General features: G+C 54.6%; 1 protein-coding gene across 1 annotated transcript; it reads left to right on the top strand.

The window, feature by feature from the left end:
- Window positions 1-587: 587 nt before the first annotated feature.
- Window positions 588-1987, top strand: LOC103819882 (GTP-binding protein Rhes-like). Its single transcript, XM_050981282.1, has one exon. It carries the CDS (start codon window positions 817-819, stop codon window positions 1441-1443), a length of 627 nt encoding a protein of 208 aa, XP_050837239.1. The 5' UTR covers window positions 588-816; the 3' UTR covers window positions 1444-1987.
- Window positions 1988-16698: the final 14711 nt, after the last annotated feature.

A 16698-nucleotide genomic window follows, 5' to 3' on the forward strand; every position in this document is an offset into this window, starting at 1 on the left:
GCACCTCCCGAGCAACCCCACCGCTGGGTCAGGGCCGTGGCTCCCCGGCGTCCGCTCCCGGAGAGCGCCGCGCGCCGTCTTCATGGAGATTTTATTTCCCCCTCTGGTTAAATATTTCACAAAAATCACCGGTAACTGACAACTGAATGAGGAGGTTCTGACAGACGGGAGAGCTTATTTTCCCCCTCCAGCCAAAGATTTCATCGCTTCACTGGAGATTGGGCACATTCACAGCAACCCTGTCTGCAGACGAGTGCCCAGCCCCGGGCAGGCGCAGGAAACGCCGCAGGTGCCACTGTCCAGCCCTGGCCACCAGCCACTCCAGGGGTGGGGATGGCCACTGAGTGTGCCCCTGCCAGCGAGCCCACGCCAGGCAGCTCCCGTGGCTCTGTGGGGAGCTGGCGGTGCCGCGGTGCTGCCAGCTCCCTGCTCTACCGGCAGCGATGCAGCGCTGCTGCTGCACTCCAGGGCCGCAGCGGCTTCCCAGGACTGAACTCTGCGGATTGGCCCGCAGCACCCCGCTCTCCTCCCTCCCTGCCCTCCCTCCTCCAGCACCCACAACCAACGGAGATTGGACAGCTTGGTGCCACATGGCAGAGAGGGACCAGGATAAAAAAATGAGCCGGGCTCGGGGATTGTAGAGTCCGCGGCAAAGCAGGCGGGAGAAGTTCGCGGAGCGGTGCCACCAACATTCCCTGGCTGCGCTGAGTCAGTGCAGGGAGGACGGACAGACGGACGCACCGGGGCTGCAGCCACCCAGGGACACCTGCGGGGTGAGCACCGGCTGCGGAGCATCCTGTCCCCTCCGTGCCAGCCATGTCCCCGGTGGCAAAGGAGAAGAACCACGTCCGGTTGGTTTTCCTGGGAGCCGCCGGCGTGGGCAAGACCTCGCTGATCCGCCGCTTCCTGCTGGACACCTTCGAGCCCAAGCACCGGCGCACGGTGGAGGAGCTGCACAGCAAGGAGTACGAGATGTGCGGGGCCACGGTCAAGGTGGAGATCCTGGACACCAGTGGCAGCTACTCCTTCCCGGCCATGAGGAAGCTCTCGATCCAGAACAGCGACGCCTTCGCCCTGGTCTACGCCGTGGACGATGCCGAGTCCTTCGAGAGCGTCAAGAGCCTGCGGGAGGAGATCCTGGAGGTGAAGGAGGACAAGTTCCCTCCCATCGTGGTGGTGGGCAACAAGGCGGAGAGCGGCGGCGAGCGGCAGGTGCCGGTGGAGGAGGCGCTGTCGCTGGTGGAGCTGGACTGGAACAGCCGCTTCGTGGAGGCGTCGGCCAAGGACAACGAGAACGTCCTGGAGGTGTTCAGGGAGCTGCTGCAGCAGGCCAACCTGCCCAGCAGGCTCAGCCCCGCGCTCTGCAAGAGGAGGGAGACGCTGCCCAAGGAGCAGGCGCTCAGGCCGCCCATGAACAAGACCAACAGCTGCTCCGTGTGCTGAACCGGCCAGCCGGGGCAGGCGCTGGCACCGGCTGGAAACTCAGGTGGGCTGGGTGGGAGAGGCACTGCCTCGGCCAAAACCTCCCCTGCTGCCTCCCACCCCTTCCCTCCTCTTCCCCACCCGGCCCACAGGAGCAGAGAGGGTGGGAGGTGACAAGAAGGTGGGATGCTGGTTGCTGGATGGGTGTGGGGAATTCCCAGAAAAGCAGGAGGCTCACCTGGGGAGCAGCCGTGGGTCAGCCAGGGCGCTGAGAGGGAGCTGGCAGGATGGGAAGGAGGGACAAACACCAGGGCTCTGGCAGATGTGGGCACCTGCAGCTGCATCAGCCCTGCCAGCACCACTGTCCCAGGGCATTCGGGTCTCGTGTCACCTCGTCCCAAGCACCTCCAACCTTCTGGCATGGCTCTGGCACCCACAGCACATCCTGAGTTTGTACCCGGTGTAGAGCATGTGATAGGGTGGTCTGTGCTTCAGTTTGGTTTTCTCTGTTCTCTTTCTGTTTGTTTTTTTTTTTTAAGTATTCCAAATAAATAAATTGTTGCAAAGTGGAGCTGGAAAAAGTCTCGGTTTCTTTCTCTGGTATTTCAGATGCTGCAGTGCCTGCTATCAGTGTTTTATGCTCTTATCACTGCATTCTGCCTTCCCTCCTCTGCGCTCCAGTCTCATGTGGAGTGTCCTGGTACTCGAGGAGCTTCCCCTGGCAGTGCCAAGACATTCAGAGTTATAATTTTTCTAATAATTTACCTACACTGAAGTTTTTACCAAGCAGCAGAGACCAACAGTAAAACACCTTCTCACCTCTGAGCACAGAAAATAACACTCAGCCATTAAAAGACTTCTGATCCACTGAAATAAGAACACAAACATGTTAAAAGGATAATAAATGGCACAGGGGGAGGCACAGAAGAGCCGTGTTTGCTGTGCTGAGTGTGCCCTGAACTGATTTACTCTCCCCTCACACAGACCAGCTTGGCTGTAATGAGCACTTCACCTGCTCAGCAGCCCCACAGACACACCAGAAATAGAGATATCAAAGCTTGATGGATAAAGAGTCACCCCCCAGACCCAGACCCACAGGGGATGGACAGTTTGGGGTCTGCAGCTTTCAGAAGCCCAGCCCTACAGGAGGGTGGGTCCCTGATCAGCTGGGGAGGCACCTGGGGATTCCAGCCCCTTCCCAGGGGAGCAGGTGCCAGCAGGGAGAGCCCAGAGCCTCCCCACGGGCATCACTTGCTGGGACACCCTGCTGCCACCTCCTCCATGGGCACTGGAGCCACAACAGCGACCTCCAGACAGGCAAAACCCTCCTCCTGGAGTATGGTGTGGGATGAGGCTGAGGAGAGCCAGTGGAGGGGACAGGCAGCACAGGGGACAGGCAGGTGGCACCTGCTGTGGTGGCTCAGGTTGGCTTCACCTCTGTCTCATAGCCCTGTACCTCGTGCTGCCACCAGGACGCCCTGCCCAGGTGTGTGGCTGTCCCTCACGCAGAGCCTCGGGGACACACAGAGCTGCTCAGGATGGAGCCTTTCAGGGAAAGGGAATTCCCTGCAGGGAAGGAGCAGGAACAGCTCACTTTGGGCAGCTGACCAAACGTGGTGCCCCCCGCCCGCAGCGGGGCTGGGTGTGATGGATGCAGGCACAGGGATGTGCCCACCCGGGGACACCTGCCAGGGCTGTCCCTGCCCACACCCAGCCTGGCCAGGGGTGCCCCAGCCATGCAGTGACCCCACCTCTCACGAGCAGCAGGCCCTGCAGCAGTCCCACACCTCCCAGGGCGGGTTTTGGTTTGGGGGATCAGAACGAGGAGCCCCAGGGCTTTTGGTTCACAGCACCGTGCTAAAAACAGAAGGAAAATCTCTCTGCAGTGTGAAAAGAGGAAGCTGGGATGGGCAAGGCTGGCTGTGATCCATGGCCAAGGCCTGTAAACAGCCCCTCTTGGGGGTCCCAGTGGCCTCCTCAGGCTCAGAGCCCCCCGAGCTTCTCCCCTGTGCCCCATCTCTGCCTTCCCTGGGTAGAGCAGGAACCCCAGGGGGCTCCAGGACCCCAAATCCCACCCAGCCCAGCCCAAGACCTGCGGGGTGCAGCAGCCGCTGCTCTGCAGATGGATCCTGACCGAGCTGCTGCAGCTGCAACAGATGCAAGAACAGGGACGCTGGAGGTGCAGGAGATGCACACGGAGGTGCGGGAGGCGTCGGAGCTGCAGGAGGAGGTGATGGAGCTGCTGATGAAGGCGCAGGAGCTGCAAAGGGACGCGCAGGAGATGCAGAGGAACATGCACGAGGTGCAGGAGGTGAAAAGGGAGGTGCGGGAGATGCACGAGGTGCAGGAGCTTCGCAAGCAGGGACGGGACCCTGGGCACGGACCCACCTCCTGCCCCTGCAGCGCCGGGCTCCAGCAAAGAGCGGAGCCATTGGAGGAGCTCTCCAGCACCCATCGCCCCTCGCCCAATGCCTGCCAGCCTTGTACAGCCCCTCCCGCCCGCTCCCGGCCCCCCCTCGGGGCCGCCCCCAGCCCCACTTCCCCCGGCCGGGCAGGGCAGGGGCTCGGGGCGGAGACACAGGGGGAACGGGACACAGGGGTGGTGCAGGGACATGGGGATGGTGTAGGGGTACAGGGATGGTGTAGGGATAAAGGGATGGTGTAGGGGTACAGGGATGGTGTAGGGATGCAGGGATGGTGTAGGGATGCAGGGATGGTGTAGGGATACAGGGATGGTGTAGGGATGCAGGGATGGTGTAGGGATGCAGGGATGGTGTAGGGATGCAGGGATGGTGTAGGGATGCAGGGATGGTGTAGGGATGCAGGGATGGTGTAGGGGTACAGGGATGGTGTAGGGATGCAGGGATGGTGTAGGGATGCAGGGATGGTGGAGGGACACAGGGATGATGGAGGGATGGTGTAGGGATGCAGGGATGGTGTAGGGATGCAGGGATGGTGTAGGGATGCAGGGATGGTGTAGGGGTACAGGAATGGTGTAGGGATGCAGGGATGGTGTAGGGGTACAGGAATGGTGTAGGGATGCAGGGATGGTGTAGGGATGCAGGGATGGTGTAGGGATGCAGGGATGGTGTAGGGATACAGGGATGGTGTAGGGATGCAGGGATGGTGTAGGGATGCAGGGATGGTGTAGGGATGCAGGGATGGTGTAGGGGTACAGGGATGGTGTAGGGATGCAGGGATGGTGTAGGGGTACAGGAATGGTGTAGGGATGCAGGGATGGTGTAGGGATGCAGGGATGGTGTAGGGATGCAGGGATGGTGTAGGGATACAGGAATGGTGTAGGGATGCAGGGATGGTGTAGGGATGCAGGGATGGTGTAGGGATGCAGGGATGGTGTAGGGGTACAGGAATGGTGTAGGGATAAAGGGATGGTGTAGGGATGCAGGGATGGTGGAGGGACACAGGGATGATGGAGGGATGGTGTAGGGATGCAGGGATGGTCTAGGGGTACATGGATGGTGTAGGGCTGCAGGAGGAATGGGGTGCAGGGACCCCCAGCCCTTCAGCCCTCACCTGCACCCCCTCTCTGGGCACTGTGGGTTTGGGAGGGGGGGTTTGATGGCTCCCATGAAATGCTGTGGCTGGGGTGGCTCTGCTGGGGTTGCAGTCACCTTGTTGGACCTTGGGTCAGGCAGCTGTGGCCGTGCAGGGTGTGGTGTGGGGCTGGGGCTGGCCATGGCAGGGCAGGAGCCTCAGGATGCCTCATCCCCAGGGCTCTGTGCCAGGCTGGGCTGCAGGGGGCTTGGAGAGCAGCTCCAGTAGCACAGTGCCCCCAGAGCAGTGCCTTGGGCCTGTCCCAGGGGGTCTGTGCCAGGCTCAGTGAGTGTCAGCCCTGTCCCAGTCTCTGCCTGTGCCCATCTCACTGCTGGGGCTCCTCTTGGCCAGAGCAGGAGGTGGCCCTGGGGTTAAAGCCAGGCAGGCCTGAGGGGTCTGTGTGTGACCTGTGCTCAGCCCCAGCTTTAGCAGGGAAGTGCAGCTCAGGGGTGACAGAGACCCACAGTGAGGGTAGAGCCCCTCTCTGGGCTGTGGAGCCAGCTGTGTCTGTGCTCTGGGGTTTGCTGGAGGGCTGAACACCTGCAGCTCCTTTTCTTTCCACAGGTGGCACCAGGTGAAATGGCTTTTCCTTCCCTGACACAGAGCCCAGCACAGCTGCAGCCCAGGGCACGCAGGGGTGGTGGCTGAGCCCTGCACACAGGGGAGCCTCAGCTGTCCCTGCAGACACCACACAGCCACAGAGAGCAGCAATCTTTGTGCTTCTGCTTGCCCTGCCAGGAGGAAAGTGTTACTGTAAGACATGAAATAACACGACGTGGACGTGCTGCTGGTCTTAAGGTAAAAAAGGGGAGTTTATTTTCTGACTGTAACATTTATAAATTTCTAGAAGTGACAGTGGATTGGAGGGTGACAGTGCCACCTCTCCAATGATACCAGACAAACCAATAGTCCATCAAATTAATCTCCTCTTTCATAAAAGAATGCAAAACAATGAGTTATTTACGGAAAGTGTGCGAGAAAGTTCCTTACAAGAATGTAAACATAGAAGGCTTAGAAAACCTTAAAAAATCAGGGTGACCTCAGAGGGCAGCTGGGATTTTGGGGCAGAGCCAGAGGAGAGCAGGATCCGCTCAGACATCCATCCAGGTTTCCCTGTCTCATTTCTGCCCTGCAGCACTGGGCTGTCCAGGGGAGTTGTCTGTGACCCTGGGTACTCACAGCTCCTGGGGCTCAGGGGAGCAGCAGGTGCAGGAGCTCTGGCTTCAGAGCAGCTGCTCAAGGAGATGCAGCTCACAGCCAGCCTCCAGCCCCCAGATCCAGCCCCTGCTGGAGGCCCCCAGCCACAGGAGATCCATTGTGGGGAGGGGAAGGCTCCCTGGGCAGTCAGGGCTGCTGCAGTGTCCAGGGGCAGAGAACCAGGGAAAATCTCTGTGCAGGCACCACCAGCTGTCCTGGCAGCAGTGGCTGCTCTGTGATCCCATCCCTGGGGCTGGGGGGGTTTCATTGCCTGGCTCCCAGTGATCAGCTGAGGTTAAAGCTGGAGCTGGTTTTCCCTGGGAGAGCTGGTGTGATGTCCCTGTGCAGAGGGATGGGAAATGTTCTGCAGGGGACAAAGGCACAGTGGGACAAAGGCTCTGCCTCTGCGGGGTGACCGTGGCTGTTGCTGTCCCTGCTCTGGGGTGCTGTCGAAATCCCAGAGCACTGAGGGATGTGCCCGACACACCCAGCTCCCAGGGCTGTCCTGGCTGGAGCTCGGGTCTCTGGTGCTGTTTTCTCTACAAAAAACATCCCAGTGAACTCACAGAACCCAGGGCTGCTCTTCCCATTCTCAAAGCACCAGAAAGATCTGGGACACCTTCCCACTGTCCCTCTCCTCCCCCCAGCTGCTCCACTTCACTCCAGACTCACCTCCCTGTCCCCACACAGCCCAGGAGAAGAGCTCTGTGTGATCCCTCCTGTTCTGTTCCACATTGTCAGGAAATTAACCCACAAACACCAGAGGTTTCTGTGCAAAAAGGAGACAGAGGAGTCCTTTTAGCTTTATCGGAATAAAGGGAGAGGCCATGGAGCATTCCCCTTGGGTGTCTCAAATTTTTGGAGGATTCAGCCTCCTTTTTATCCTATTTTCCCACATTTCCCTCTCTCTTTTCCATTTCTGAGGTACTTGAGAGATTCAGACTTCCTGAAATGCCTGATGCCAGAGATTTCCCTCTAATGTACAACCCTAATTTTTTAGTTCTTTTTTTTTCCCTCCATAGTTTCTTTCATCTTTCAATATCCAATTTAATTTATCAGCAAACCTACAAAATGTTTGTAAAGGCAAATATCTTTTTTTTTTTTCCATTCATCAGTCAGTAGAATCCTTCCATCGCTTCTTTTATGCTTTTATCCACCAGCAGACCCACAGCTTGTTTGTGAGGACAAACCCGCCGTTCCTCTCAGCATCCCGCGGCACATCCCCCGAGTGGCCGCGAGGTGCTCGAGCTCCATTTGTGAGCACAAACAAGCGGGGAAGGGGCTGGGGCTGGGCAGGGAGCGGCTCTGCTTAATTGGCTCTGCTTAATTGGCTCTGGCTGCTGCTCTGGGCTCAGGCCCTCGGCGCTGTGAAAAACACCAATCCCTTGGTTTTAAAATGTTCAAAGTTTAATAGTAATGGAATGGTTATAAAAATAGTAATATAATTAGAGTAATAATAATTTGGACAATTTGAATTAGGACAATACGAGACAATCGAACAAAGAGTTAGGGACAGTGTGGGTACCTCTTTCTGGGCAAAATAAGCCCGAAAAAGGACCCACGTTAACAGAGGATTAGCCCTTAAAAGCAACAGCCTGTTGCAAACATCTCATACACGATGCATAAATTCCATTCAAACACAGGATTCTGTCTGGGCAGTGTCAGCTTCTTCCTCTGAATCTGAGCAGCGTCTTCAGGGCTGAGCGAGGTGGGAAGAACTTGATAATGGGGCAATAAATTCTCTTTCTCTGAAAGATTCAGCTGTCCTGTGGCTGCTATCTCGGTGCGAGTCCTTTCTTTAAAGAAGTCTCTTACACAGAATAGTTTCTATTTTATTTTAACATTATGTTATAACCCAAAACTATATTTAACACACTGCTTAAGAAAATTAATACAGCATCACTTTCTAACATGACACATAAAATATTCATTTCAATATTTGCGAAAAGCCACTCATAAAATACACATTTTTCACAGGCACGAACACCCACGCCAAGGACACCCGACGGCGGCAGAGCAAAACATTGTGAGGCCCGGAGCGGCTCTTAGTGGTTGAGGGGCAATTAAAGGTGTTTGTCTTTAGGAGCTTTGGCCGAGCGAGGCGCAGCGCCGGGGAAACGCTGAGTGCTCTGCAGAGAACAAACCTCATCACATGAGCCCCATTAGGGCTCTCCCGGCGGGCTGCGATTCGGGGAATCGCGGGGTTGTTGAGGTTGGAAAAGGCCTGGAAGGTCGCCGAGTTCCCAGTGCTGAGAGAGGGCAGCGGGAGCATCCTCGGGGCTGCAGCCCGGCCACGCAGCTCCCTCCTGGCTGCTGCCTGAGAAACCCCCCAAGAGAGGCTGGGGCCGGGAAATCGGTCTCTTCTCCCAGGTGGATGAGAGGGAACAGCCTCAAATTTCTTCAGGGGAGGTTTAGATGGGATACTGGGGACAAATTTCTTCTCCAAACGGTTTGTCCAGCCCTGGCACAGCTGCTCAAGGCAGTGGTGGAGTCACCGTGGCTGGGGGGATTTAAAGGACGCTTGGACGTGGCACTTGGGGACACGGGTTACAGGTGGGCTTGGCAGGGTTGGGATGACCATTGGGCTTGTTGGCCTTGGAGGTTTTTTCCAGCCCTGGTGATTCCATGGCTGGATCCAAACACAGCCCATGGTCCTGGCTTCGCCCTCTGCTTGCCGTGGAACCAGCCCCGTGCAGCGCGGCCCCAGCACCCCCTGCTCTGCAGAGCAGCCTCCAGCACACGGAACTCCCCCGACAGCAGCCCGGGACACAAAACCCCCCCTGGAACTGGGTCCGAGCGCAGAATTTTATCAAGAAACACAAAAAAACAGGGCCGGGCTCGGAGCGGCTCCCTGGCGCCACCCTGTGGGGACATTGGGAATTGCAGCCGGGGGACGGGGGGGACTCGGTGACCCCCGCGACCCTCGTGACAATGGGATCCTGTGACCTCTGACCCCTGTGACAATGGGATCCTGTGACCTCTGACCCTCGTGAATATGGGATCCTGTGACCTCTGACCCCTGTGACAATAGGATCCTGTGACCTCTGACCCCTGTGACAATGGGATCCTGTGACCTCTGACCCCTGTGACAATGGGATCCTGTGACCTCTGACCCTCGTGAATATGGGATCCTGTGACCTCTGACCCCTGTGACAATGGGATCCTGTGACCTCTGACCCCTGTGACAGTGGGATCCTGTGACCTCTGACCCCTGTGACAATGGGATCCTGAGACCTCTGACCCTCGTGACAATGGGATCCTGTGACCTCTGACCCCTGTGACAGTGGGATCCTGTGGCCACCGACCCCCTATGACAATGGGATCCTGTGACCTCTGACCTCTGTGACAATGGGATCCTGAGAACTCTGACCCTCGTGACAATGGGATCCTGTGACCTCTGACCCCTGTGACAATGGGATCCTGTGACCTCTGACCCTCGTGAATATGGGATCCTGTGACCTCTGACCCCTGTGACAATGGGATCCTGTGACCTCTGACCCCTGTGACAGTGGGATCCTGTGACCTCTGACCCCTGTGACAATGGGATCCTGAGAACTCTGACCCTCGTGACAATGGGATCCTGTGACCAGTGACCCCTGTGACAGTGGGATCCTGTGACCTCTGACCCTCGTGACAATGGGATCCTGTGACCTCTGACCCCTGTGACAGTGGGATCCTGTGGCCACCGACCCCCTATGACAATGGGATCCTGTGACCAGTGACCCTTGTGACAGTGGGATCCTGAGACCAACGACCTCTGACCCCTGTGACCACTGATCCCTGCGACTACCAATCCCTGGTTCTGCCAGCCTCTGCAACCATCAATCCCCCAGGACCACTGACCCCTCTCATCAACGACCCCTGCCACCACTGACCACGAGACCATCAATCCCCTGAGACCACCAACCCGTGTGAGCACTGATCCTTGTGACCACCGGCCCCTCTGACCACCAGCCCCCCCGAAAATCGGATCCTCTGACCACTGACCCCTGTGACCACTGACCCCTGTGACCACTGACCCCTGTGACCACTGACCACTGTGACCACTGACCACTGTGGCCACCAGCCCAGTGTGCCTCAGGCATGGGGCCACTGCAGATTTCTTCCCTGGACAGAACAGATTGCAGGAGCTCAGTGAACCACCCACTGCAGGGCCCCAGTGTTTGCAAAGAGGATTTACAGCCCTTTGCCTTTTAATTGAGCATGCTGAGCTTTGCTTGACACAAAGGCTTTTCAAAATCAGGGGACTCCAGTGAGGAGCCCCAGCTGCTCTGCAAACACCTGGGTTCATGGCCTGCATCCTTCAGAGTACCCAGGCAGCCCTCAGGAGAGCTCTGACCCTGCAGGCTCATGGTTGTGCCTTCTAGAACAAGGCTGCTTCAGAAAAAGAGAGGAAAAGTGGGGTTTGTTCCCCTGGCACAAAGCTGAGCCCTGGAAGGGCAGTGCCCCCCTGAGCCTTGGAGGGCAGAGTGGCTCCTGGGGCTGGGCAACCCCACCATGAGCACAGGAATTTCCACTCCAAGCAGTGACTGCCCAGATTCCACTGCAGAGCTGATCATCCCCATCCTGGCTCTGGCCTTAATCCCAGGGCAGCAGAATCCAGCCTTGCCTGTGCTCTGGGAACCCTGGTGTCCCTTGTGCTGCAGCCTTGGAACCCACAGGGACATGCCAAGGTGCTGGTAACCAGCTCTTGTTTTGCAGACCATGAACTCTCAGAGATTTCTGTGATAAATATGTAAAAAAAAAAGAAAAAAAAAAGATAAAGACTCGATAAATCCTCTGATTTGGTATTTCTGCTCTCAGGTCCTGCATAGGGCAGCAGCTGGACACACAGGTGACCCCTCTGTGGTGACAATGATACCAGCAGAGCACTTTAAAGAACTTTGCATCAGCTCTTGCTATGCCAGGGGAATGCTGCACTTTAGATGTCTGGTATTGACAAGAACTCTCGGAATAACCCCATATAAAAAATGTGATATTTGGCCTCCTAACTTTGTTGAAGGTCCAAGTAGAAAAGGACACTTCAACCAATTCCCTTTGGACTCACTTCAGAAAGTTTCTCTTTCTCATCTAAAGACGGTGCCCACAGTGGGTTGCCATGTCCTAGAATACCTGAATTCTCTAAATCAGATCAAAAATCAGTGTTGGAGCTGCAAGGGCATAAGGATCACTGTCTCTGCTCTGAGCTTTCTGTACTGGATGACACAACCTCCCATCTTTCTACTGGGTCCTGTTGTAGGCGAGACTGGGGGTTGCACGGCCGGGACGGACGGAGACGAGAGATCTCTGAAGCCAGGTCGTGGAACTTGGGGTTTATTGCAAAGGGCGTGGGGACAGGGCCCTGCTGGGAGCTGCCAGCTGCAGCTCGGAGCAGGCCTGAGAGAAGAGAGAGGATGAGAGGGTAAGAACGTAAAAGGCAAGAGCTAAGAGCATAGAAAAGTAAGAGCAAGAGCAAAAGCAAGAGAGCAAGAGAGCAAGAGAGCAAGAGAGCAAGAGAGCAAGAGGGCAAGAGAGCAAGAGCAAGAGAGCAAGAGGGCAAGAGAGCAAGAGCAAGAGAGCAAGAGAGCAAGAGAGCAAGAGCAAGAGAGCAAGAGAGCAAGAGAGCAAGAGGACGAAGCGCCCGTTACAATACAATAAATCATCTTCTGTGATGATGATTCTTCTTTTTTCTTCTTCTAGTAGAGCATACAAATCCTATAGCATCTACATACAGCCTATAAGAATCACTACATTACCATATTGTGGTACATTTTAAACCCTAAATCTACTCTTCGGACCCCTTCTGCCAAGCTGGCAGGGTCTGCTCTGCCCCTTGGAGCTGCCTGCTTGCAGAGGGTATTGTTTCATCAAGAGGGGATTACCTTCATCCGGCCACACCATTGTTTTCCCGTTGTTCAGTAACTAAGGGATGTCAAAGCTTGCTTTCATTTCAATCTCACTTATAGTTTCTGTATTCTCAAAATCTTTTGCCAGGCAATCATATTTGTAAGGCTTTCCTGTTTCATCTTCCCCAACATCCTGTTATTTTTTAATACTGTGCTTTTCTTTCTGCCCTGCCACAATTAAGGACAGAAGCAAAAATTTCCTACACTGTGTCTTAAATTTTGTATTATGAGGGTTTAGTATCTTGTGCTTAACTCACACTAAATAACAAAAAATACTTTTGTACTGCAGACAGAGTTTTGAAGCTTTATTCTCCATTAAACCCAGTTTGAGTCTCTGAATGTCTGTGCCCAAAAGCAGCACCAAGGGGTGTCCAAAGACTTGTCCTAGGCTGCAGTCACTGGGTTTCTTTGCTGGTCCCAAGTGCCCAACTTTGTGTTTCGTGTTTCAGAAGAGCCCCCAGAAAAGGGATTTATCCAAGAAAGGGGCTGAAGCAGCCTGGGGAAATGATTTTGAAACTTCTCCCAGCTGTGCTCCCAGCCAGGTTACTGTGGAACCCATAATGCACAAACCAAGAGGCACAGAAAGCTGAGGAGCAGGAAATAAAGGATGTGAGTCCAACACAGTGAGCTGGACACAGCTCCAGAACCACCTCACTGCACACTCCTGTTTACACAGTGCTGCTGTAGAGAAATGCATCACTGAGCCAACAGGGAAAACAATTTCTTGGTTTTGTTGTGGCCTCTCCTCTCCTCTCCTCTCCTCTCCTCTCCTCTCCTCTCCTCTCCTCTCCTCTCCTCTCCTCTCCTCTCCTCTCCTCTCCTCTCCTCTCCTCTCCTCTCCTCTCCTCTCCTCTCCTCTCCTCTCCTCTCCTCTCGCTCTCCTCTCCTCTCCTCTCCTCTCCTCTCCTCTCCTCTCCTCTCCTCTCCTCTCCTCTCCTCTCCTCTCCTCTCCTCTCCTCTCCTCTCCTCTCCTCTCCTCTCCTCTCCTCTCCTCTCCTCTCCTCTTTCCTTTTTTCTTTGTTTTATTTTCCTTTTTAATGCGATTTTTGGTTCTTTCAGCAATGAGACTCCCCTGTGCAATTCCCTCCAGCCCTGTCCCCGGGCTCTCCACCCTCCCCACAGCAGCTCCATCCCCCTTGGATGCTGCAGGCTCAGGCAGCTGGGGAAGTGTGCTGGGAAACAATCCTGGCAGGTTTTGGGAAAATACCCATCAAGAAAGGCATCACAGGGTGATCAGAGCTATTTGCAATCTTTTCCTTCAGGATTTGTGATTATCCCAGCACAGACCCGAGGGCTGCTGAGCTCTGGGGGCTGATGTCTGTCCCCTCCTCTGCCTTTCAGGTATTTTCTGCTTCTGCTCAATCTCCCACTGGGATTACAGCTCTAATTAGGCAACTTCCAGACTTCACACAGGCAGCAGCTGCCATTCTTTACCTGTGGAATAATCACCTCCTCTGCCTTTATCAGAAGTTCCCTGGCATCTGTAGGTAGGGAAGAGATGGGAGGGACAGAGACTAGTGACAGGAAAAGGCAGAAAAAGTGGGTCCTGCTTGAAATGGGATAAAATAATGATAAACCACGAGCTTTTCCTGCTCTTGTGAGGTATTCCTGTGAGTAAAACATCATTGTAAAGCCTGAATATTGCAACCAAAACAAGGAGGCCTACTGCAAAAATGGAAAGAGGATTTGCTCCTTTCCAACACCACCAGTCACACAAGTCTGCAGCCTGCCTGAACATGTTTTCAGTGTAAAGGAAGAATAAATTCAGATACATTAAGAAGTGGGCAAAGGATCCAGGAGGCAGAACAACAGAAAAATGACAGAGGAATATGCCACAGTTGTGAATATTATCAAGACCATGCCTTGAACAAAATGAACATTTAAAATGTTAAAGTATTAACTTGGGACAGACAGATGGGACACACACAGGGCTCCCAGGAGTCAGCAGCCCCACAGGTGGGGCAAGCCAAGCCCCCTTTACTAACAACATTTATTGGCAGCAAAGCAGCTCGTTGTGTCTGACAGCACTTTAATAACCCTGAAATCAGGACTGCACCAGCACCACCATTTCATTCACAAGCACATGGGATGGTAAAAAACGAACCTGGGGGACACACACAGGACAAAAATCATCCAAAAATCCTCCAAAATTCATCTCCGCTCCGTGGAACACCCTCCTGGGAGAGGAGAGGTGGAGCAGGACCTGTCTGTGCTGCGGGCACAGGAGAGAGGCACAGGAGCTGGAACAGGAGCTGGAACAGGAGATGGCACAGGAGAGTGGCACAGGAGCTGGAACAGGAGCTGGAACAGGAGATGGCACAGGAGCTGGCACATGAGCTGGCACGGGAGCTGGCGCAGGAGCTGGAACAGGAGGGGCACAGGAGCTGGAACAGGAGCTGGCACAGGAACCTGAGCGATCGGTGCGGGCTAGCAGGGCACCGGGAGCCCGCCGGCCCCGGGGCTGAGTCCGTCCCTCCTCGGGAGAGCCGCGCTGGCTGTGCCGGGCTCTGTCCCGGATTGCGGCACACGGAGGGCAGGGGGAGCTGAGGGCGCAGCGCAGCCCCCGCAGGTGAGGTGAAGTTGACCGAGGTGACACAAGGACCTGGGGGTGACAGTCCCGGCCCCCGCAGTGAGGTGAGGTTCACCGAGGTGACACAAGGACCTGGGGGTGACAGTCCCGGCTCCCGCAGGAGCTGCCGGAGCCGCGGTGGCCCCGGGCTCGGTGGCACCGTGCGGGTGACAGCGGCAGGTCCCGGAGCTCTGCAGAGCTGCCCGGCCCCGAGCGGCCCCGCAGGACTCGGGCTTGGACATCCGGAGCAGCACAGGCGGGTCGGGTGCGACATCGGGGGATGCTCGGCTCACCTCGGGTCCTCCACGCTGTGGCTGCCCACAACCCAAATCCTAAAATGTTTCCCAATTCCATTTCCAGACTCTTCCAACTCAAGTAATTCTTAAGATATACAGATAGCCATATACATTTTTTTTTGTTTTTAATTAAAAAGCTCCTTCACATACACAATCATATAATGAATTAGCAAGAACAACAATATATTTCTGGGAGAATAGCAAAACATCTGCTCTGCCAGTGCCACCCACAAACTAGACAAAGAACTAAGAAATCTGACAGTTTCAGACCACTTAGGAAAGAGAAATTCTCTTGGCCTAAAGACAGGGAGCCATGCAGTGAAGGTGTCATGGAGGGTACAGCAAATGCAATATACAGAAAAACACAAAATGTTAAAAATGTTTTCTTGTAAAGATTCTGCAGCCAGAGGGTGAATCCAGATCATCGGGAGCTTTCTTTACAATTTAAGAAATACTGGGTAGCATTGAAGCAGACGAATGACACTGAAAAAAATAAAGAGCTATGCAAACACTGAAATTGATTTTGGCCAGAAGCTGAAATTCCCTTTAATGTATCAGGGGGGGTTTCTGAATTTTAAGAGTGCATCTGGTTTACAAAAAGTTATAACATCTGACTCTGTAAGGGACCTCAATGTCTTGGCAACAAAGGCCAAAGACACCAAAACTAAAAGCCCTCCTTGACAAGGTGAAAATGCCGAACAAACACAAACCCAGGAAAGAATCAGAGAAGGAAAAGAAAAGGCAACTCTCTTTTAAGTTTCATTACAAAGACCTGGAAGAGAAAAAAAAAAATGGAGGAGGGAGGAGAAGCAGCTTCCAGTAAAAAAACAGCTGTGTGATTTTGGAGCCAGATCAAATTGGCAGAAGAGACTCCAGACTGGGAGTTTTTGCTGTTTCTGTAACAGAAACTACCCCCAAAGCTGAATTTGGTTATTTTAACTGTATTGTATCTGCCAGAAACTCAGACCCAAGTGCCACTGGGTCTTTCCTGGGAATTCTGGCTCATGGACAATCCCAGTAACTGTGTGGGTGGTGCTTCAGGGCAGGAATAACCCTCAACAGCCCAGCTGTTCATGCCACATTCTCCTTCCCAAATGGATGGGGGGAATGAGCTCCTCTGGACCAACTCACACCCCTGAGACCTGGGGCCAGCCCTGCTGAGCATCACCCCCAGCACCAGTGGCCCCAGTGCCAGTGGTGGCTCAGGGACTGGTTTGGGGGAGGCAGGAAAACCCAGGGAGTGGAGCAAGGCTGGGATCTCCCCATGAGCCCCCAACCCTGCATTGGCATCTTTTGGGGTAAAAGAACCTCCAAGTGGTAAAATCTTCCTAAACTCAAACCCTGCAAGGCCAGGCATGAAAACATTTTGCTGTTTCTCCCCTTTTTAGGGGCTATTGCTCACCTCAAAAAGATCAGTGAACTGGCACTTAGGAGACATCCAGGGCCAGAAACTGGGGAGGAGCTGGGGGAGCCCCCAGCCTGCTGGAGGGGGTAACAAACTCACCTACTGTGTTACTGGAGACATGGATAAATGAGAAAAAACAGAATCTGAAGGTAAAAATGGGTTCTGCTGCTCCTGGATGAGATGTGCAAAGCGCTGATGGAAAAGCTCATGAGTGTCACCAGCAGAGAGCAGAGGGGTGACCACAACAGGGGGGGTTTGCCTGTCTGTACACAGCATTCTCAATCAAAATTAACTCCTTCCATGAAATACCTTCACAGATTTAACAATGTATATATATCTGGTATCCCCTGCATGAAAGAAAAGTACACA

Source organism: Serinus canaria, chromosome 18 (assembly GCF_022539315.1).
Source record: "Serinus canaria isolate serCan28SL12 chromosome 18, serCan2020, whole genome shotgun sequence".
NCBI lineage: Eukaryota > Metazoa > Chordata > Aves > Passeriformes > Fringillidae > Serinus > Serinus canaria.

Excerpts from the sequence above, each read along its gene's own strand:
- LOC103819882 (XM_050981282.1), top strand. The coding sequence starts at position 817 with ATGTCCCCGGTGGCAAAGGAGAAGAACCACGTCCGGTTGGTTTTCCTG.